The sequence below is a fragment of the Camellia sinensis genome, chromosome 8, assembly GCF_055761805.1.
Source record: "Camellia sinensis isolate YWXY chromosome 8, ASM5576180v1, whole genome shotgun sequence".
NCBI classification, from domain to species: domain Eukaryota; kingdom Viridiplantae; phylum Streptophyta; class Magnoliopsida; order Ericales; family Theaceae; genus Camellia; species Camellia sinensis.
In genome coordinates, this window is record NC_138968.1 from 46,758,445 (window position 1) to 46,782,314 (window position 23,870).

The 23,870-nt window shown below is 31.7% G+C and overlaps 1 protein-coding gene across 1 annotated transcript; it reads right to left on the minus strand.

Annotated features, from left to right (window-relative positions):
• Nucleotides 1-1,563: 1,563 nt before the first annotated feature.
• LOC114318051 (protein NRT1/ PTR FAMILY 5.1) lies at nucleotides 1,564-22,998 on the minus strand. The gene is made up of 4 exons (XM_028264911.2): nucleotides 22,683-22,998; nucleotides 21,936-22,153; nucleotides 17,771-18,324; nucleotides 1,564-2,568 (listed from the first exon to the last, which is right to left on the minus strand). Exons 1-4 carry the CDS (start codon nucleotides 22,783-22,785, stop codon nucleotides 1,689-1,691), a joined length of 1,755 nt encoding a protein of 584 aa, XP_028120712.2. The 5' UTR covers nucleotides 22,786-22,998; the 3' UTR covers nucleotides 1,564-1,688.
• Between the last annotated feature and the right edge of the window lie 872 nt (nucleotides 22,999-23,870).

Genomic DNA, 23,870 nt, shown 5'->3' on the forward strand with positions numbered 1-23,870 from the left:
GCATTATCATATGCCATCTTAGAATAGCCGAGCCTATTGTAGTTGCATTTTTGCATGTGTTGCATTAGGCATTTCTGTATAGTTAGGATCATGCATGGATTTCTAACATAACTTCTGTTTTAGCTTGGAGTACTCGGTAAGTGTTTATGCTTTAGCATCCTTGCATGTGTGTGAGTGACTGCCATGATAGCATGCTTACCATGAGGCTAATTGCTTATGTGATATACCTGCCTGAATGCTTGTGGGTGAAGGTTGGGTTATTTGGATTGGAGCAATACATCAATTGTGAGTTTTAAGCCCACTTGAGAGTGGCAAATCATCATGTTTTCTAAGCCCATCTGAGGGTGGCAAATTCACATTTTAGCCTACTTGCGAGTAGAAAACCATTTTCAAAAACAAACATGAGATGTTTTGTTCCAATTCAGGCGATCCAGTCTATACTTATATGTTGTGCGCATCACATAGTAAATCTAGACAAATAATCGGAATAAGAACGCATAATGTTTTCAAAACTAGATATCATGATTAGTAGAGGCCGATCTTTGATCGAGCGAGCGGGGGTGCTCACGAAGTAACCTTCCCCAATCGTACCCAAGTTCCCGAGCCGAGGCAACTTTGGTGATGACGGACGCGTGGCCTTAGGCAACAAGTCAGGGTTTCCTAAATTCTCAAAAATAAAATATTTAGGTGACGACTCTGTATCTGGCAAAGCAGTCCATGTTTGGCACTTCTTTCAAAAAATCTGTTTTCAAAAACGATTTGCCGGATTTGGACTCTTTGATGATTTCATCGGTCTTGCATTGCACTCTGCGAGATTAGATACAAGACCGTGACACCAATTGAGTCCGAACTGTAGTGGGGCCCGAGGGCGCATCTACAACATGGTATCACCTACCAACAACAACCCTAGAGTGAATCTCAATTTCTAAATATAACTATTTTGCCACATATATATACATGAGATTGTTAAATGATAAGATATTTTTGGATGATGATATTATGATATTAATGACATAGTATCACCATTGTATTAACTACTTCTTCTTCATTTTTGTTTTTTTGTTTTTTTTGAAGGATTGTATTGAGTGATTGTTGGACTTGATAGGTTATTTGTAATGGGTGTTGGGTTGGACTGGGCAGTTCTTTTCTTTTTTTTTTTTTTGGATTGTTGGCCTTGGAGATACGCCTTATTAGATTATAATTGTCCGGTTTAATCTTATTATTCTCATATTTATAATTAATATCATATAGATTGGCAAAAACAAAATCATAACCTTAGTTTGTGCGGTGTACATCCCCATAATAATAGAAATTATCACATCGATTCAGAAAAACTAGATCACCTTGTACTCGATCAGTAATATTTTATGATTTGCCCATATTTATCCTAAGTTTAAAATATAACTTTATGACTTCTAAATGCAAAATCAAAACCATTCATGTGATTATTCCATTTCTCAATTAGTAACTGTAAATAGAAAGTTTTTAATAAATTTATTTGTACAAAATTCATTCATAGAAAAGACCACTGTCTCATGCATTATAAAGGATTGGAATAATAAATAACCCAAAAACTGCCAAAGTAGCATTAAATTCTTAAAAACATCAAATTACACTTGAATATTACAGAGCTTATCCTTCATTTTCTTGAATACATGTTCTACTACCCCCACCATCTCCAACCATTATCATACTTTTAATGGAGATGTGGCCAATGTTTGACCCTCCATTTGAACAAATCCTTCCTTATCCACTTCTGTACACTCTCTCTTATACACGTACACCTTTGATGCCCACAAAAAAGCCCCTATATTAAGTGTAGATATGACCAAAAGAAACAAATAATAGAAATCCAAATGTGAATCATTCAAATTGTTCCCAATCCAAGTCTTCCCTTTACCACCCCTTGCTGTAATCTTATCCACCACTGTCACCAGAAAGCTATTCAAAAAATTCCCAACTCCAATCCCACTAGTAAAAAAAGTCGTCCCAAGGCTCTGCATGTCCTCCGGTGACTGATCATAGAAAAACTCAAGCAATCCAATGGCATTGAACACATCGGCTATCCCTAATAGAACATATTGCGGCAATAACCAAAAAATGCTCATTGGAACTATCTCTTTAGACCCTGTGACATGATTGACTTTGATGACACGCATTCTCTTGACTTCAACTATGTATGCAATGGCAATGACTATGATTTGGATGATACACCCGATGCCAAGCCTCTGGAGGAGAGTGATGCCACGTTGGTTTCCGGTCCTCTTACGCATGAAAGGGATGAAGTAACGATCATACATGGGAACAGAGAGGAGCATTGAGATGGTCACGAAGCTGCCAAGGGAGGCTGCAGGGATTTGGAAGGTGGAGCTGAGGCGGCGGTCCAAGGTGGTGCCTTGTTTGACAAAAAGGGTGTTGACTTGTGCCCATATGGTGCTTGGGATTAGGGTTACTAACCATATCATGAACATGCTTAAGATGAGTTTGGTTCCTTCTACTTGGGTCACTGTGCATGGAGGCCTTGAGGAATTAGGGTTACCTTCTTTGATTGCAGCCTTGTCCAAAAACCTGAGGACAAAATTGTATGGTTTTACTTGGAATAACTCACAGTAACATTAACAATGCTATTATGATATACATAATGACGAGTTTAGATTTTTCAAAAATCTTTTCGAGTTTTCAATCCATACTTTTTGGTTTTAGTGAATTTTTTAATATTTTAATCAAATTCTTTTAATTTTTAGATATACTTTCTAGATACATTTAGAAAAACAAAATTTGTGAAAAAACTTTAAACTATTCACTAAATACATACGTACATATATATATATATATATATAGTACAATTTAGTATTTTGTGTATATATTTTATTCCTTTTAGATTTCTTCATAAACATTACTTTTTAAAGTACATTTAAATTATATTGACTATTAAAAAAAATCAATAAAACCAACAAAACACAAAAAATAAAAAATAAAAATCAAATACTGTTTTTAAAAAACTCAAAATCAAACCGAGTGACTATCATTAGTGGTGTGCATCAACCAGATTGAGCTTGCAATTTTAAACCCAAATATCTTAGAAGAACCTCAAAATCTCAAGTAGGTTCACTTGATTCAAATATGACTATTATTTTTTTTTTATTTTTAATTTTGGAGGGCTATTATATTAATTTGATGATTTAAAACCATTTACATAATTATTTAAAATTTGGAAATTTAAAAAATTCAATTGTAGATGGTTTAGAGTCTTTTAATAAATGTTTAAAGCCCTAAAAAAGTGCGGGCACACACACATATATAATTTATTATATAACTAAATTATATAAATATAAAAATTAATATTTTTTTAAATAGATGGGCCATACCAAGTTAGAATTATTCATCCAATTACAAATTCGTAAAATGAACGGTTCAAAATCTTAACACAATCCAATACTATGAGCGAAACTTCTTATCTCAAGTTCTTCAAGATATTGGCCCCGTTTGGTAGGGCTGTGGAAAAGTGATTATATATTATAATATAACAGATTATGGTTTATAGCTGTGAATATAATGAAGAGAATACAGATCCTAAAGATCTTGTGTAACTGTTTTCTGTTACAACTTAGATTGAGTTAGTATGTAGTTATATTAGAGTTAGTTAATCAAAACAGTTAGTGACATAGTTAGTGCTAGTCCTGTACTACATAAACAATTGTATTACTGATTTCATTATTCAATAAAAGGAAAATATAGTTTCTTTCTACATGGTATCAGAGCATTGAATGCTCCCACGAGCTTCGATTCTCTCTCATGGCTGAGTTACCTTCAAACCTACCTTCCACTGTTGATTCTTCATTACCTTCAAATCTGAATTTCTTGATTTCTAATCTCAGTTCGTTTGTCACTGTTAAACTTGATTCCACAAATTTTTTGATTTGGAAAAATCAATTTCAAAACATTCTTAGGGCTACGAATTTGCTAGGGTTTATTGATGGATCTTCGTTGTGTCCAGAAATTAAGGCTCAAGATGCAACTGGAAAGGAGTTATTCAATCTTGAGTATCTTCGTTAGCAATCAATCGATGCTCACCTTCTCAGCTGTATCACAGCTACGTTATCTCCCTCAATCTTTTCATCAGTTCTTCATCTCCATTCTTGCTCCAAAATCTGGAAAGCTCTTGATAAACGGTTTACTTCTCTTTCACGATCCCATATCCACCAATTGAAGAACAAATTGAACTCCATTAGCAAGAAATCAGATTCCATGGAGCAATACTTGAATCGCATTAAGGATATTGTTGATCAATTGCATCTGCCAACTGCTTCGATTGATGATGAGGACATTGTTTTGATTACCCTAAACGATTTGCCCTCTGAATATGATTCCTTCAAAACTGCAATCCGAACTCGTTCTGAGAGTATATCCATGGAGGAATTATCTTCCTTGCTCTGTTATGAGGCAATACATGTTGAGAGTAAAGTAACTTCCTCTGATCTTACTGTTGCTTATGCTGCTTTCAAAGGTCTTTCTCCAAGTTCATTTTCTCCATCTACTCGTGGGCGTTTTGCTTCCACTCAGAGGGGCAGAGGTTCTTCTTATCGTAGTGAATCGTGCTTCTATAAGCCTAGTCGTGGTTTATTCCGTGGTCGATCTCCCAATCGTGGTCGAGCTTCTTATGGTTCTTCTTGTCAAATTTGTGGCAAATCTGGTCATAGTGCCTTTGACTGTTGGCATCGGCTTGATCCTGGCTATTAACCTCTTGATTTCTCCTCCTCTGCTTCACAGTCACAAGGGCCAGGTTCTAGGGCTTTTGTTTCTACTTTTGAGCATGGTCATGGTTCTTCCTCACAGTCTCCTATCTCTCCTTGGTTTCTTGATTCTGCGGCTACAGACAATATTACTAATGATCTCAACAATCTGAGTGTCTACCATCCTTACTCAGGACCTGAGCATGTTACTGTGGGTAATGGTTCCTCTATTCCTATTCACAATACTGGTAAAGGGATCCTTCCTACACCTCAGTTTTCATTTAAATTGAATTCTCTCTTGCATGTTCCCTCTATCTCTTCTAACCTTGTGTCTGTTCATCATTTCACTAAAGACAATCACTGCACTATTACATTTGATCATGATGCTTTTAATGTCCAGGACAAACACACGAAAGCTATCCTTCATAGAGGCTTCCATGTCAATGGTCTGTACCAGTTTGCCTTTCCTCCAGCTTTGACTTCTCCTCATGCTTTTCTCAGCACCACTACATCTGTCTCAGCCTCTATTTGGCATCACAGATTGGGGCATCCGTCTTCTCTCAAATTTCAACATTTGCGTCCTCATTTGCATGTTACTAATTCTCTTAAACATTGTATCTCTTGTTCTATTTCTAAAAGTCATAGGCTTCCATTTCAACTTTCTTCTTCTACTGTTAATAAACCCCTGTCCTTAATACACAGTGATGTCTGGGGCCCTTTTACCCCATCTGTATTTGGTTTTCGATTCTATGTTTTGTTCATTGATGAATATAGCAAATTTACATGGCTTTTTCCCTTACATTACAAGAGTGAGGTATTTTCAAAATTTGTTGCTTTTAAAGCTTTTGTGGAAAAACAATTTAGCTTTCCTCTCTCTGTGCTTCGCATAGATGGTGGTGGTGAATATTTTAGTAATAAAATGGCTGATTTTCTTCTTACCCATGGCATTCTTCATCAGTCTACTTGTCCTCACACTCCATCCCAAAATGGAGTCGCTGAACGCAAACATAGGCATTTAACTGAGACTGCTACTGCTCTTTTACATCATTCTTCCATTCCTCTTGCGTTTTGGTTTGATGCTTTAGCAACTACTACCTATCTTATTAATCGCTTACCTAGCCCTTCTATTACTCACTCCACTTCTTTTGACATACTTTATCATCGTCCTCCTGACTATAATATCTTAAAAGTGTTTGGGTGTTTGTGTTTTCCTTGGCTTAAACCATATTTTCCATCTAAACTAATTCCTAAATCCATTCCCTGTGTGTTCCTTGGTTATCATCCTTCTATTAAGGGGTATCGCTGTTTGGATCCATCTACCGGTCGTATTTACATATCTCGACATGTTGTCTTTCATGAAACTGTGTTCCCTTTCCATAAAGCTTAATCTTCTTCTTTATCTGTTTCCACTCCTCGTCCTCCTTCTACCTTTTCTTGGTCCTCTCCTTCTACTGTTCCTCTTTCTCCTGGTATTGGTTTCCTTTCCACTCCCCTTCCAGCCATTGTTCCTACTTCAGCTTTTGTTGCTCCTGTCCTTGGCAATCCTGCAGCACCGTCTCGGGATACCTCTTCTAGATCTTCTATTTTACCTCTCCCTTCTCATGTTTGCCGGCTTCATAAGGCTCTCTATGGCTTGAAACAAGCCCCGCACGCTTGGTATTCTACCTTTAGCTCTTTTCTGTTGTCTCAAGGCTTTGTCAATAGCAAATGTGATACATCTCTATTTGTTCATCGCACTCCTGGTTCTGTTACTTATCTCTTGGTATATGTTGATGACATTTTGCTCACCGGCAACAATCCCACTCAGCTTCAGTTTCTTCTTGCTCAAATGCATCTTGCTTTCTCTATGAAGGAGCTTGGTGATTTTTCTTACTTTCTTGGGATTGCCGTTCACTCTTCTTCTCAGGGGTATTTTCTTTCCCCAGAAAAAATATGCTTCTGAGATTTTAGTCAAGGCTGGTATGCAATCTTGTAAGCCCTGTTCCACTCCTATTGCTGTCAAGTCTCCTGTGTCTCCTAGTGATTCTTTGCCCTTCTCTCAACCTTCTCTTTACCGCAACCTTGTCGGTGCTTCACAATACTTGACTATCACCAAACCTGATTTATCCTTTGCTGTCAATCATGCTTGTCAACACATGCATGCCCTGTCTCTTGGCTATTTTGCTGCTCTTAAACGCCTTCTTCGGTTTGTGAAAGGCACTCTCTCTCATGGTCTCTCATTTTCTCCTGGTTCTTTCTCTTTACATGCTTATTCTGATTCCAATTGGGCTGGTGACCTTCAGGATCGCAAATCCACATCCGGATATTGTGTCTTTCTTGGGTCTAATCTCATTTCTTGGTCTTCCAAGAAGCAATCCACTGTGTCCTGTAGTTCGACTAAGGCCGAGTATCGTTCTCTTGCTAATACTACTGCTGAGCTTACTTGGTTGACTATGTTGCTTACTGAGTTTGGTATTCCTCAGTCATCTGCTCCTCTTCTTTACTGTGATAATCTCTCCGCCCTTTCTCTTGCCACCAATCCCGTGTTTCACTCTCGCTCCAAACACATCGAAATTGATTGTCACTTTATTCGCGACAAAGTTGCTGCCAAGCTTATTCAACTCAAATATGTTCCTACTGAAGCCCAGGTTGCTGATAGCTTCACTAAACATTTGTCTGCTTCTCGTTTTCACACTCTTTTCTGCCAAATTCATGGTCTTTCCTTCGCCCATTTGTTTGTGGGGAACTGAAGAGAATATAGATCCTAAAGGTCTTGTGTAACTGTTTTCTGTTACAACTCAGATTGAGTTAGTATGTAGTTATATAAGAGTTAGTTAATCATAATAGTTAGTGATATAGTTAGTGCTAGTCCTGTACTACATAAACAATTGTATTACTGATTTCATTATTCAATAAAAGGAAAATATAGTTTCTTTCTACATATAAGCTATTAACTTGTTTGGTACAGCTGTGAGATTATGAATTTAAGCAGCAGAGTAGTGTTTGGTTAATAAGCTGTAAAATAGTTTTTTACTGTATAATTGTCATTTTTGTCCTTATATGATATAAAAATAATTATTGTCATTTTTTTCAGTTTTAATTTAAAAAAAAATATTTCATTAATAAAAGTAAATATAATTAGTATTAATTAGTATCAATTAATATAAAAATTGATACATTTGCTAAAAATGTAATGGAAGTATTGTTGTCAAAATTATTTTTCATTATAAATTAATTAGTATCAATTAATTGCTTAATTAGTATCAATTAATACTAAGATTATTAATTAGTATCAATTAATATTAATATTTAATTTTTATTAGTATAAATTAATATTAATAATCAACAATTGTTATTAATTAGTATCAATTAATAATTAATTCATTACAAAAGTATACAATATTAATTTATTAATAATTAATACCAATTAATATTGATTTTTTTAATTAATATTGATTTTTTTTCTTTTTCTTCAGAAATATACAATTTTTTAATTAATATAAAAATATACAATATGAATTTATTAATAATTAATACTAATTAATATTTGTTTTTCAATTAATATTGATTTTTTTATTTTCTTCAGAAATATACAATTTTTTATTTTTTAATTAATATTAATTTTTGGGTATTGAAGAGGGCATTTAAGTAATTTTAGCCCACCCCACACCAACTGCGCGCTTAAGTTAAAAATTTAAGCACTCCCTGACTAGCTTTTGAGATAAGCTGTGAAATAGCTTGATTTAAGTTATAAGCTGGTTAACTTAAGTTGTACCAAACAGAATATTTTACCTTAAATTAAGCTAAAAGCTGAAATAAGCAGTTTATAAGTACTACCAAACAGGCTTATTGAGCTAGCCAATAGCCACACTATTGACCACTACAAGCAAAACTACGGGAACCATATAAAATGATATGCTTAAACAACATTTTTACGAATTTTCTTTTACCATTAAATACAAAGACATCAATTTTATGATATATTTATGTATTTATTAATGTTAATAAGGGTTATCAACCGAAGATCTGCAACCCAGCCGATGAGCTTTCACCAAGGTTGAGGCCATATTTTGGGTGAGTTGGCCCGAATGATTTTGGGCTTTGGCATAGGGTTTGAAATCCCGCCTATTGACAGGCAGCCCATTTCTAGCTCATTAATAAAAAAAATATAATAATAATAGTAATAATAATAATAATAATAATAAATAAACAAAAAAAATAAGCTTTAAATCTTGGCACACTAGGCTAATCTCGTAGGCCGGACCGTGGGAGGTGGCTTGCCTAAGAGCATGTTTGATAGGACTTGTCTAAAGTTTTGGTCTGTGTCGGCCCAGCTTAAGCCCTCTTTAAAAAAAAAAAAAAAAAAAAAAACCGTTGGACTTGGCTCAAATGATGACCGTTTGGGCACTATTTTTTGGCTCGGCCGGGTTGTTGCGGACTTTTAAATGTATGTGTTTCTATGTTTATATTAAATGATTTATAAATTTAAGACAAATTTGATTATAGATAACATTAATCTTTTATAAATTTTAAGGGTATATAATTGGATCATAAAATCAAACAAAGCATTGATATGTAAGTCTAAAAATTAGATCCAATGTTCAAGTATGATTTAACAACCAATTAGGATATTTAAGATAATATTTTCTCTCATATCTTCTCAATTATCAATTAATCATATCACTAATACATCATTAAATGTAGAAAATGAATCTAAAAAGTGAGCATGTATATCTTTTTTAATAAAAAATAATCATATATAAAATATACTATCTGACAATGATTGACAAGCCTACGAAAGAAAATCATAACTAATTGAGCAATTCTTGTCTACTTTTTTGCATGTGAGATCCCACTCATTGGACCTCTCTATATATATACATACTATATGTGTCTGTTTGGGAAGAAATGGTGAATTCCATTTCTTTGTGACAGACAATCAATCAGATCTTTCGATGGATGATTGCAAATTATGCAAAGAAAGTAGGAATATTGGCTAAGAGAGGAAGACTATCTTCTTTTACATTAGGATGTTGAGTGGATAGAGCCAAAAGTGGGTCACAGTCAACTGCAATCCATTCCAATGGGACCAGAACTTAAATCAACCGTTCATTGGTTGGTTAAAGTGGCTGTCACATAATTATGGGTCTTCTGTTTAAATAAGAGGATAACAAAATGACATAGTCCTTTATAGATAAAAATTTGTGGCGGACTTATCTCCAATTTAAGGATTTTAGTACTTGTTTGGAAAATTGTTAAATTTTTTTCCGTTGAAAAAGTTACTATATACATCCTCTTAAGAGTGGGTATCATGTCATGTTCAGGCGTATTATATTGAATTCGTGTGTCAAAAATATGAACATGAACACGACCTGTTTAATTAACTTGTCATATGTAAGCACTAACCCGACTTGTTAATAATCATGTCAATCTGTGGATAACACGATTAATTTCTAAACATATTTATCTATCACTACAAGACACGATTGATCTAATAAAAAACTTGTTTGAGAGAGAGAGAGAAGCGAACATGAAAAATCTTGTTGGAAGACAAGAAAAAGAAAAAAAAATGTAAATAAAAAAAAAGCGAAGAGAACAAAAAAGAAAATCATGTTTGGAAGAAAAGAAAAGAAAAGAAAAAATCTTGTTTGGAAGAAAATAAAATAAAATAAAATCAAGAGAACAAGAAAATGTGTTATTCTCAATTAATTAATATAAATATCTATCTATATATACACATATATAAAGTTCCACAGGTAATAAACACGTCATTTTTGGATCATGGGTCGTGCTTGTATTAACAGGTGACACGTTAAAATAAACCGGTTAAACGTGTTATTTTCAGATTTCTTTGGTTCAATCCGAACACAACTTGTTTATTATACGAGTTCACGAGTTGTATCATATACGTGTTCGTATCAAAAAATGGTCAATCCTAACCCGCTAATTTCGTGTATGGTTCGAGCTGTATTATCATGTCGTGTTGGGAATTCACACTCCTACATTCTACCATAAAAATGTATAATTTTACTATTAAATTTTGTAATATCAATAACAAAATACGTAACCTCTCAATAAATTAGTTTAATAAAATATCTAAAATTTTGTAATTGATATTGCAAAAATTTGTGGTTTGGTTACGTCATTTTTTGTTACACCAATTTGTTGTGAGGTTACACATTTTGTAATTAATGTTACGAAAATTTGTTGTAAAGTTATACATTTTATGGTAGGGTTCCCTAAAAGGTGCACACCATAGTATTTTTCTAAAATTTAACCAGTGCCTTTGGCTTTGTAGGTGTGTAGCATCACTTTTTGTGATATTTCAAATTCAAACTCCTACAGAGAGTAATTTGATACACTTCGTAATAGTTTATTGCTCCATACACTTTGTAATACTTTATTTCTCCATTATTATGAAAGTGGATTGTTTGAAGCAATTAGTGGTTGTTGGCCCAAGCTTCAAGCTTAAGCTTGGTGATTGGTTGTTAGTTTTGGTAATTGGTAACTTTCTAGCAATTATTGGGCTACTGCTCTATTTGATATAATATTTTTCTTATTTATAATTATTTTATTTTTAATTGATGACAAATATATATATATATATATATATATTTGACTTCTTAAATTAGAAGATAACATTTGGCAAGTGGGTTTGCAGGTTTTTTTGGCTATTTTAGCCACAAAAAACAAAATAGGCTATTTTAGTCATAACAAACAAAACATCACATCCAACCCATAATCATTACATTCTTCTCTCACAAAAAAATTCAAAAAAAGCCAAAAAGCCCTTCCCAAACCAAGCTTTTAAGCTCAGGCTAAAATAGCCAAAAAAACCAAAAAGCCAACCCACTTCCCAAACGGAGGCTAAGTGTATGTCAAACAACCCTCCAATTATGAAAGTCATCCAATGGTTTGGACCTAATTATTCAGGAGCCTTGTATCTTGTAATATTATCTACGTGATATTTTCAATAAAAAATATGACAAACAAATTAAAATAAAATAATATTAATATGCTTTTATTAAATAATTAATAGAAAAATAATGAATGGCATGTTTTTGCGATTCTTTACTTGTAAGAACACCACCTATATAATTTTCAGTGCTATAAACTTTAGCTACCAAACAGAAAAGTAATCAACTAGATTGGTGGTGAAAGAATCAACCTTTAATAATGGCTTGTTTTAAGAAGTACGTTATGAGGTGATTTTTTTATTTTTTTAAATTTATTTTTTTAAAAAGAAGTGTAAAAAATTGAGTGATGATGTGGCTCAAAGAAACTAACAAGCCAAAATAGTGACTTTTAGCTGAGTTACTAAAACAAGCCAATATGGCTAAAATAGGCTTTAAGGAGGGTTTAAGGTCATATTTGTTTGGACAGAGTGAATAAGAGAGGATTTTTTTTTTGAACAGCAAAAAAGGAACTTCATTGATGAAAATGTAGTACAAAGTACGAAACACATTACACCAATAAAGAGAGGAAGAAAGATAAGAGAGGATTGGAATACAATAGACTGTTAGTTCTAGATAAATAGTCTTGGGAATATTTGACTGGAAATAATATGTATTCCATGTTTATTTTGTAATGTAATTAGACGTCTGGAAATAATTATTTTAGTGAATCTTATATTTAATTAGAAAATTATGAAAAACGATAAAGATCATTTTGTCTTTTTGAATTGTTTGCAGTGACAATGCTAAATTTAAAGTATATTTTATTTTAGTAAGACCACTATTAATTTTATTTAAATGCCAATTAGAAGTATATATCTATTCATAATTTTGTTAATACAAAAAAAAGAAAGAAAGGAAAAAACTGTTATATATCACGAGATTAATTTATGTATATGTTTTAAAAAAATCAACATGTTGAAAAAATAAAGAAAAAATATGTTATATATTCTTTTCCTTTTAAATATTGAAAGTATATTTCCTTTATTATTTTGCTAATACCAAAAAAAATAAAATAAAACAACTATATATCACAGGATTAATTTATACATATTTAAAAAAATTCAACATGTTTAAAAAAAAAGAAATATTATATACTTAAGGGGTCAATCTCGTCATTTAACTAGCTAATTCGAATGACTTAATCCATCCATTTTTATCCCACATCCCCATAGTATAGAGTTACCCTACATATGGGAGACTATTAGTCCGACCTTCATTTTTCAATCTAAGCGTTAAACTAATTATTCCATTAAATATGGAGTCCAATCCCATAGTTGTATCTCACCAAATAAATACCCTTAATTATTTTATATTTATCGATCTAGGGTTTTATTATCAACTCTACGACCTTTCTTTTTTCTTGATTATCTACTCTATTACTCATTGTAACTTTCGTAAAAGTATGCCAAGTCACTTGACTGGTACGAATTCTTTTAAATTTTAAATTAAACTATTTTAATGATATAATTTTATACTTAATTATAATTTTGATAGGTTTGATTTACATATCTCTATATTTTATCCTACCTTGTCAATGCTTCCCAATTTTTTTTTTATTATTAAAATCAAATTAAAACCAATATAATCGGGTTAGGTAATTTAGCCATCCCTAAGTCTAGTGGAGTAACTTATGAGAGAAAGATGAAGTTTGGTGGCTGGCGAAAAAAGAAAGTGATTCCAACTCAAATAAAAGGCCGGGCCAAGATGAAGTTTGGTGGCTGGAGAGTATGATTTTTAGTTAAAAAGATATTATAAGTTGTCAATTATCTCATTATTTTTTTACATATTTTTTTCATAAGAAATTAAAATGTCAATTAAAATAGTCAATTTTCAAACAAGACTTAAATCGCGAGTTTATTCCGTACAATAGCTTTTGAATTAAATAAGGTCATGAGGAAAGGATACTGTTAGGATCAAGCGTTAACTATCTCACCAAAACTCATAGATAGTGGTGAAGGGGTAACTTTATTTTCTTAAGAAGTACAACGTTAAGCGCCACAAGTCAATTGTGACTTGGTCTTAGCTCTGACCTTCACCACGGCAGCATGTTGGCCCAAACCCAGGCCAATAATCCCCCTAGCAAGCAGTATGTCATCCGAGGGAAACAAATTTGAAACCTTTCTTTAATACCAATTGTTAGGATCACACGCTTACCATCTCACCAAAACACATAGCTAATGATGAAGGCGCAACTTTATTCTCTTAAAAGGTATAACACCAAGCGTCACAAATAGACTGTGACTCTCCTCTACAACAGCATACTGGCCCAAACCCAAGCCAATGGATACGACATACCCCTTTTCACACATGCCATTGGACAACAGGAGAGAAACCAAACTAAAAGTAAAAGTTAGAATCATTGGGGGTGTTTGTTTAGGCTTTTTTGAGCCAACTTATATCTTCTGGCTTTTGAAAATTTATTTTAGACTGTTTGGTTAAATTTATTTCAAACAGTTTCTGATTCTAACAACTTATTTTAAGTCAAAAAAACTGATTCTGAGAAATTGTTCACCATTTGCTTCTGATTATCAGCTTCTGCTGTGGACATGTTAATTTATGGTTATACTCTTAGATTTTTTTTTATTTTTTATTTTTTTAAAAATAGAAAAAGACTCAAATGGACTATAGAATATTATTATTATTTTTTATGAGAAATGTATACAAGTAGTGAATAATAAAAAATAAAAGTTAATTGAAAAAGTTACTTCACAGCTTATTTAACAAACATTACTCAGCAACTTAAATCTATAATCCAACAGTTACACCAAATAGATTAACAGTTCCTGATTAAAGTCATAATCTATAATCTGTTAAACTATAATCTATAGCTCCCGTTTGGTAGAGCTGTGGAAAAGTGATTATAGATTATAACTTAACAGATTATGGCTTATAGCTGTGAATATAAGCTGTTAACATATTTGGTGCAGCAGTGAGATTATAGATTTAAGCAGCAGAGTAGTGTTTGGTTAATAAGTTGTACAATAGTTTTTTACTGTATAATTATCCTTTCTATCCTTATATGATATAAAAATGATTATTTTGTCATTTTTTTAAGTTTTAAATTTTATTAATAAAAGTTAATATAATTAGTATTAATTAGTATCAATTAATATAAAAATTAATACATTTGCTAAAAATGAATGGAAGTATTATTGTCACAATTATTTTTCATTATAAATTAATTAGTATCAATTAATACTAAAATTATTAATTAGTATTAATTAATGGCTTAATTAGTCTCGATTAATACTAAAATTATTAATTAGTATAAATTAATATTAATATTTAATTTTTATTAATATCAATTAATATTAATAATCAACAATTGTTATTAATTAATATCAATTAATAATTAATTCATTACAAAAGAATACAATATTAATTTATTAATAATTAATACCAATTAATATTGATTTTTTAATTAATATTGATTTTTTTCTTTTTCTTCAAAAATATACAATTTTTTATTTTTTAATTAATATAAAAATATACAATATGAATTTATTAATAATTAATACCAATTAATTTTTCAATTAATATTGATTTTTTTTCTTTTTCTTCAGAAATATACAATTTTTTATTTTTTAATTAATATTAATATTAATTAATATTTAATATTTGAGTATTGACGAGGGCATTTAAGTAATTTTAACCACCCCCCCCCCCCAACCAGCTGCGTGCTTAAGTCAAAAATTTAAGCACCCCCTGACCAGTTTTTGAGATAAGCTGAGAAATAACTTGATTTAAGCTATAAGCTAGTTAATTTAAGTTGCACCAAATACAATATTTTAACTTAAATTAAGGCCTCGTTTGGCAAGAGGCTATTTTAGCCAATTAGCCAAAAAGTTACTAAATTAGCCAAAAGCCCAACAACTCATACCAAAAAGTCAAAGATTCTCTTTTCTCTCTACTTCTTGCACATCTTTTCGTAATTAGCCAAAAAGTCATCCCAAACATACAAGTTTTTTTTACCTACCTTTTTAGTCAAATAGCTAAAAAGTTACTAAATTAGCCTGTTCCCAAACGAGGCCTAAGTTAAAAACTGAAATAAACAACTTATAAGTTTTACCAAACAGGCCTGTAATCTGTTTTAATAGTTACACCAAATGGAGTCATTGTCAAGCACCACATAATCAAAATTGCATCTACCGTGTTGAATCCAAAACTTATCTTGCGGAATCAATTATGATAGTACCCTTTGATTTGTTATAGCACCTATCTCATCCTCACAGTGGACCATTTTTGGGAGTTGGAGACCACAATTGTGTTTTACATGTAGTTTGTTTGGTTGCGATGAGAGAGAGTGGTGTGGTGGGGATAGGTGGAGGAGGGGGCTCCATTCCATTTGTGTCATACCCCGTTCCACCAGCCAACTTGACTTTGAGAGACACTGACAATTCATCAAAGAAAGACATCAAAGGTTGAGTACTATTGTGTGAACAAAGAACATGGGAAGTAGTTATGAAAGGAGTGACTACCAAAACATGATACGTAAGACTTCCTAGTCATGCAGTCCATGTAACCATGGATTGGGAGGTCCACTCACCACTAGCTTTTGCTCCAAGGTATTTAGAATCAAATCACAACACCCTCTTTCTATGATCCTATGACCATGAGATCTATGAATATATGAATCTCTTGTCTTAATTTCAACTGAATGTCACCACTCTAAAGTTAAGGTAATCCAACAATCCTACTGGAAGGAAAAAGAGAATCTACCAATTTTCTGTCATTAATTTTTCCTGTATTTATTATTTTATTTTTTTTCTATTCTTCCACAAATTCAAGATTCAAACATAACCAAGAGCTTTGGATTTTACTTACTTGTTCTTTGACTCAACATTTTGTCCCACACTTGTAGTGTTACCATATTAGCGCAATTTGAATCCAATGTTAACTTCATTAAAACTTAAAAATCTTGTAATAATTTAAAAAAAAACAAAGTACATTGAATTCAAATAATAACGATGTGAAAGTATTAGAAAAGTGGAACAAAGGATCTGAAGCCCGATCCTAGAACATTTTTAGATTTAATGCTAAGTATTAGATACATTGTGGGTGTTTGGGAAGTGGATTTTTTTGTAAGATTTTTTTAGTTGTAAGATATTATTAGAGAAAAAAATATTTAGAAAGATAGTTAGATTTTTTTGTGGTTAGATGTGATATTTGTGAGAGAAAAAGTAAAATAATTATGGGGCTTGATGTGATACTTTGTTTGGATTTTTTTTTTTTTTTTTTTTTTTTGATTTTGTAACTAATTTGTCTTTTAGTGAAGAAAAAAAAAAAAAAAACTTAAAAACTAACTTCCCAAACACCCCCATTTTATTAATTGATTTATAAGGCAAAAGATTCTTTGTTCGGATCTCTTATCTCTCTGTCTCATGACTCCATTTCACTAAACGAATATATGCGAGAGACCCAACTTATAAATAAGAAATGACTTGAAATAAGATAGATACTGGAGATCCAACCGTTATTTAAAAATCTACCATTATTTTTTACCTCTACCCACTAACTCAATCTAAATTCTTAACTTTATTTTTTCTTATTGGCAAAAGAAAATTCTTTATTAATGAAACACGAAGTATAGAATACAAAAGCAACATTAATAAAGAGAAGTGAATGCACAAAGTATCATAAGAAAGCAAATCCATCCCAATTAGATTAACACTGATAAGCTAACCTAATCATATTCAAGCACAACACCAAAGTTGGTGAGGAACCAAGTAGAACACCACAAAAAATACATCAAAACACACAAGTCCTACTGATAAGCTAGCACAATATAAATTCTAAACTTATGATATTCTAGTAGAGTAATACTATATGTAAACAATTTTTTTTTTACTACTAGACACAATGGTAATGATAATAGGGTCACATTAATATATAGAGTCTCATGCATTTGTGTCTAATTTTAAAAGAATCAAGATAGATATTTGTTTATGAACGCCATTTTCCATTTCAATTATTGGAGCTTGGTTAGTTAGGTTTCATTTATGTCCATCATTGTCACCCTCCACTTGATCCCAATGCAAAGGAAAGCCCAAAAAAAAAAAAAAAAAAGTACTAGCCAGAAATAGTAGAAGAAGAAGAACTAACCTAAAATTAGGGGTGTGGTGGACCTTCCTCTTCCTGCAATTGATGTAATGTTGCAGCCCAAACTCATGAAGCTCAGATGGTTGGCTAGGGACCTTGACCCTCCTGTTGGCAAATGCATTGACAATGACTTTAACCATGTCTTCACCTGGGCTCTTTGTCTTCCTAACCTTGTGCCTATAAGTAGGAACACCAATGTAGAATATGAATAAGGACACAATGAGTCCTACTGTAGGGACACCATACCCTAAACCCCAACCCAAGTTCTCTTGAATGTAGACAAGGCCAAGGGTGGCTACGAGTCCACCAGTCAAGGAGCTGAACATCCACCAATTGAAGAAAGAGACCTTGAGCTTCTTTTCATGGGGGTTGAAGTCATCAAACTGGTCTGCACCAAAGGTGGAGATGTTGGGTTTTGTTCCACCAGCACCAACTGCTATGATGTAAAGAGCTGAGTAGACGAATGCTGTTTGGGATGATGAGGCCTTGCATACCCCATTTGTGCATGTTGGTTTCCAAAATTTAATTGACACTGACATTGTCAGAAGTACCATTCCCTGTAGTTGAGATCATTTTAAATGACTTGGTTGGCTTTACAATCAAGAAGGCCAAAGTGAAATAAAAATTGAATACATGTACAGCCATAAATGATAAATGTGCAAAAATTGTCTTGTGATCCGGCATTACGATTATAGTTTTAAATAATAGTATTGAGATATTAGTTTTGGCGGTACAATTAAATATCAAATAATATCAAACTTTTATATCAGATCAGTTTTAGAAGTTAAAAATCCTAATACAGCTGATATTTAAAATCCTAGTCACAACATCAAACATATTCCCACTAACTCTAGTTGTCTAAATCAGCAAAAGTGAAACCTAAGCTAGGTCTCAACTGTCCGTCTTCCTAAGGAGGTTGATCTGAGAAAGTGAGCCACCGAGCGAGGCTTCACCTTTCCATCTTCCGATCCGATGAAATGGACTTGAGGCTTAATTTTGTTGATTTAATTGATTGGGATCAAAATTAACAAGATGGTTCAACACTACTGAAAATGCACTCCAACAATAGCTAGCTAGTTTGTTCCAATGGAATTGATGAATTGGTTGGTATATATTTTCATGAAATAAAAAAGAGAAGAGAACTTTGTTTGGGCTATCACCTATGTGAGCTTGCAGAAGATACATGTAAACACATATCGTTTGAAAATTACAATTTTACTTAAAAAGGGAATTTCTTGGTAAACAATTAAGGAGAAAAAAAGGGAAAGAAAATGTCTAGAAAAAAAAATTAAAATCTGACTACATGTCATTGCAACAATTCAACAACTATCATAAATAATATATAGACATTCTTTCTAGTAATGATTATGGCAAATGCAACAGTTTTTATGGTTTTCATTGATGAGTACAACTGTACAAAATTCATATCACTTTCAATCAATTGAAAATCATTTTTGTTTTTCTGTCAACTCAAGCATTAAAGGAAAAACCACTGTATTAGCTTATTAATACAAATCATGTGGACGAGATATTTATAGATCATTTCTTGATGAGAGGATGATCGAGAAAGCCAAGCCAGAGCATGGACAACTGAACAATCCACGTCAACTGAATAACAAGAATAGTAGCTTTGCATGATGATAGAGATCATGAAAAAAATATTATAAAAATGATCATGATTCTCCATTCTTGGAGTACAAATTGAATAACACTAAGGATCATGAAAAAAAAATCATGAAACGCTTCATGAAGATTTTTAATCATTTGATTAGTGTGTGGTATTTTTTTGTATGTATAATCTAACGGTGGAGAATCTTTCATGGTCATTTTTATGATATTTTTTCATGATACCTAACATTACTCTTACAAATACAGTAAAATACCACATACTAATTAAATGTTGAAAAATTTTCATGAAACATTTCATGATATTTTTTTCATAATCTCTAATATTATTCTTTGTAAAGTAGGAGAACACATCTCACTCTAAGTAATTCAGTTAGAGAGATATGTATGTATAGGTTATATGAGTGTTTGTTAGATAATAGTTAGAGAGGTTTTAGTATTGTATAAATATCTGTGTAATACTTCATTTTTTGAATAAGATTGAATAACTCAAATCTTCATCGTTTCTAACTCATGCATATTATGATCAACCAAAAAAAAAAAAAAAAAAAAAACCTCACGGATAATTTTATTTGCAATTTGCAACTAGAGGAAATAAATGTTTTTATAATTCGCATTGACAGTCCAATGATTGAGAGAGTCCTAGAAAAAATTGTAACCACATATATTTTAAGTGCAAAAGCAGCAAAATTCAGACTAATTGATGAACATGATTAATCCATAATTGTGTATGTTTGATGGGATTAGTCTTGCATTCGAAACTCCCCACAGGGGACATGATGAATACTCACTTTAAATATATATATATATTTTTTCTATGAGCATAATGCAAAGATAAGCATGTGCGTGTAAAATCAGTCAGTCAGAGGGTTTGTTTGATATAAGTTTATAAAAAAAATTCATAGTCAGAAAATAAAATTTAATAGGATAAATTATAAATACATCCTTAAAGTTTGATTAAAATACGAATCGTTTCTTGTAATTTTAGAAATTACATTCCATCCCCTGAGATTTTTAATTTCATAACAAATCGTCCATTTTATTAATAAATTATCAAGTCAATATTAGTTTTTAATAATGTTATAAATATGTTTCAATTAATAATTTAAGTAATTTTATTATTATACAAGAGAGCAATTATAAATTTTATTTTTTAATTAATTCTATTAAATAAAAAATACTAATAAGGAGATATTTATAATTTTTTAAATCACAAAGAACAATCTATACTTTAAGTAAATCTCAGAGAGTATATTTATAATTTATCCAATTTAAAAATATCAATTTCTCAACTTTCAAATAATTCACTTTTAGTTTTGGCTTGTAAATTACATACACAAATTACACTAGACACACTAATATAAAATAAAATAAAAGTGGAGTGGTCATTCATGCGTCCCACCAGCAAAATTGGCCAAAGTGATGAGATTTATTGGTCCTTGCAAGTAGGTGAACTGAAATATAGGCCAACCAGTCGGTGTACTATGTTTGTAAAACAATTATGTTGTACACGTTTCACTTTTGTATTTAAGACCATCTCCAACAGTAAATTTTTTTTTTCATCAAATTTAAAAAAAAAAAAATGATTTTCCTCAATGGTAACGCACAATGAAATAGCAAAATCTAGAGTCTGTTCTCATTTTGATGAAACTTTTGGTAAATTCTCGATTTGATATTGATTTGGTGAAACCGTTGGAGCACCAAAGAGCCTTTTTTTCACCAAAATTTAAATCTGATGCCAAGTGTGATGAAGCGTTGGAGATGGTCTAAGGGCGAGTTTTTTTTCGTGCTTCACTACCAGCACGATTGGGTGGTATTCCATGATTTTGGTGGAGTAGATGAGAGTCATAATTTTATGTTGAGTGATGCGGAATAATATAGATAGCAAACTTTACTTGTTTTCACTTTTCAAAAAATACTTTTCAGAAAATTCTACTTTCTTATTTTCGTGTTTTTTTATTTTTACTGAATTTTTTTAATATTTTAAGCAATTTTTTTACTTTTCAGACACACCTAACATAAATACACCTAAAAAGTAAAAAAAATTGTAAAAAAAATCTTTTAAAAATTCACTAAATACCAAAAATACAAGAATTCAGTACATTTTTTGTATTTTTATGTATTTATTAATTTTTTAAAATATTTTTTCACAAATTTTTTACTTTTTAGATACATCTAAGTATACATCTAAGTAAGGTGCATCTAAAAAAGTAAAAAAAAATGTTTAAAATTTAAAAAATATTCACTAAAACAAAAAAATACGAAAATCAAAAAAGTCAATTTTCAAAAAATTTAATTCAGAAAACTCAAACCAAACACATTGCATATTTTGGTTATTAACATGATATTCTTGAGGTACCAAATAATTTTCAATAATTAAGAGATGATGTTTATTAACAAAATAACAAACGTAAAGAAATAACTAGAGTAACCACTCGTATAGCAGCAAGCCTAATAATTATCTGATTGATTTATGTGTTCGTAATTTAATTAAAAGATAAAAAAAAATTCATAATTAGGGAGAAATGATTGGATTGATTACCATGACATAAATGAGAGACGACAAAGTGAAGGTCCAGAAGCGACCAAGGTAAGCATCTGCTATGTAGGCACCAAAGATTGGTGTCAGCCAAACAGATCCAGACCAGTTGTTGACATTCCTCACTGATGAAATCGTGTCTTCATGAAATTGTGTTGTCAAGTAAACCACTAGATTCGCAGCTATTCCGTAGAAGGCCATTCTCTCAAATGCTTCATACCCTGCATATAACAGAGAAACCCCGTATTTCTAATTAAAAAATAATTGAAATTACAAAATTTTAAGATTTATATATTTAAATGAAAATTTCTACTTTAATGATGTAATAGAGATGATCGGAGTCCTATCACTATCATCATGGAGAACTTCATGTAACAATACTACATGATCTTGTCATCAAAAAATTCTACCTCTTTTGTTATATTCCACTCCTCATCTTCTTATGTTTCAAAATTCGCATAATTCGAGATTTTCACGTAATTTAATAACAGTGAATGAAATGAGATAGGTGAACAAAAGGTTTTTGAAGCAGCGGATGTTTGACCTATTTATGTACAAGACTACGAAATAAGTAAGAATGTAAACAAGCCGAGTCAAGTAATGAATAGTTAAATCATAAATTTTCATAGCTAAAGTTATCTAGAAAACCTAACAGAAGGTGAAAGAAAGTTTTTGTTACCCTTATTCTAACAAATGAAAAAAATAGAAAACAAAAAACTGGAAGATGAATATATGTATGTATGTTTATACCAACTAGAAAAGCACAAGCTTTCCATTTGCCAGTTTTCGAAGTGAGGACGGGCTGGCCACGAAGATCGACAGTGCCATCTTGGGTGTAATCTTTGGATTCCATTGAAGAAATTAAAAATATTCAGAATCTGTGATTTATACAAATAGCAGTGAGTGAGAGCGAGTAGTGATGGTGATCAGCTGAAAGAAGAAGGTAAGCTAAGCTATAGCTGAAAGTCTGTTGGAGTGGGAGAGTAGTGGATGCGATGTTGGTATAAGTAGGGAGTGAGTGAACCTCGAGGTTGGATTAGTTGGCACAATTTAGGGTTTGGGGTGTGCTCCTTTTACATTTCATATTTGGCATGTTTGATTTGGTAGATTAGAGTATGGGATTGGAATTATTATTCTGTGGGCGTAATTATCCTATGTTTGTTTTAATATTTTGGTTTAGGATTATTAATCCAATGGATAATTAATTCAATAAATTTGTAGGATTATTAGTAATAGGGCAGAGGTGGGATTAAAGTCCAATGGATATTAATCCAATTGGATAATGAATACCACACTAATTTAATAAGATTATTAACACTTCACTATTAGTCTTGTGAATCAAACATGATTGGATGGATTAGAGCATGAGATTGAGATTATTAATCCGTGGGCCCAGTTATCCTATGTTTGTTTTAACATTTTAGTTTAGGATTATTGATCCAATGAATAATTAATCCAACAAATTTGTAGGATTATTAGTAATGGGGTAGGGGTGGGATTATTAATCCAATGGATATTAATCCAATTGGATAGTGAATACCACACTAATTTAATAGGATTATTAATACTTCACTATTAATCTTGTGAATCAAATATGACTTGTTTCAATAAGTTTTTTGAAATCAGTTCATAGGAGGTATTTATTCTGACTTTAAATGTAGCCTCGCAAATATGTGTTAGGATTGGTATTTAGAATTAGTCGAGATATACGTAAACTTATCTAAACATTCGGTTATTAAAAAATAAAATAAGTTAAAGTAGAGAGTGAGTGTTGTCACTAGTGGGGTTGGTGGTTTTTTTTTTTTTTTTTTCCTTATGGTTTATTTATTTATTTGTGTGTGTGTTTTTTTTTTTTTGTGTTGCTTTTTTAAGAGATTAAAAAAATTAATTTATTTAAAAAATTGCTAAAAAATTATTTTTTGTGAATAAAAAAATTAA

Coding starts and splice junctions, on each gene's coding strand:
- LOC114318051 (XM_028264911.2), bottom strand. CDS start 22,785: ATGGAATCCAAAGATTACACCCAAGATGGCACTGTCGATCTTCGTGGC. Junction 22,154..22,682: donor AGCTTGTGCTTTTCTAGTTG/GTATAAACATAC, acceptor TGTTATATGCAG/GGTATGAAGCATTTGAGAGA. Junction 18,325..21,935: donor CGTCTCTCATTTATGTCATG/GTAATCAATCCA, acceptor TCTCAACTACAG/GGAATGGTACTTCTGACAAT.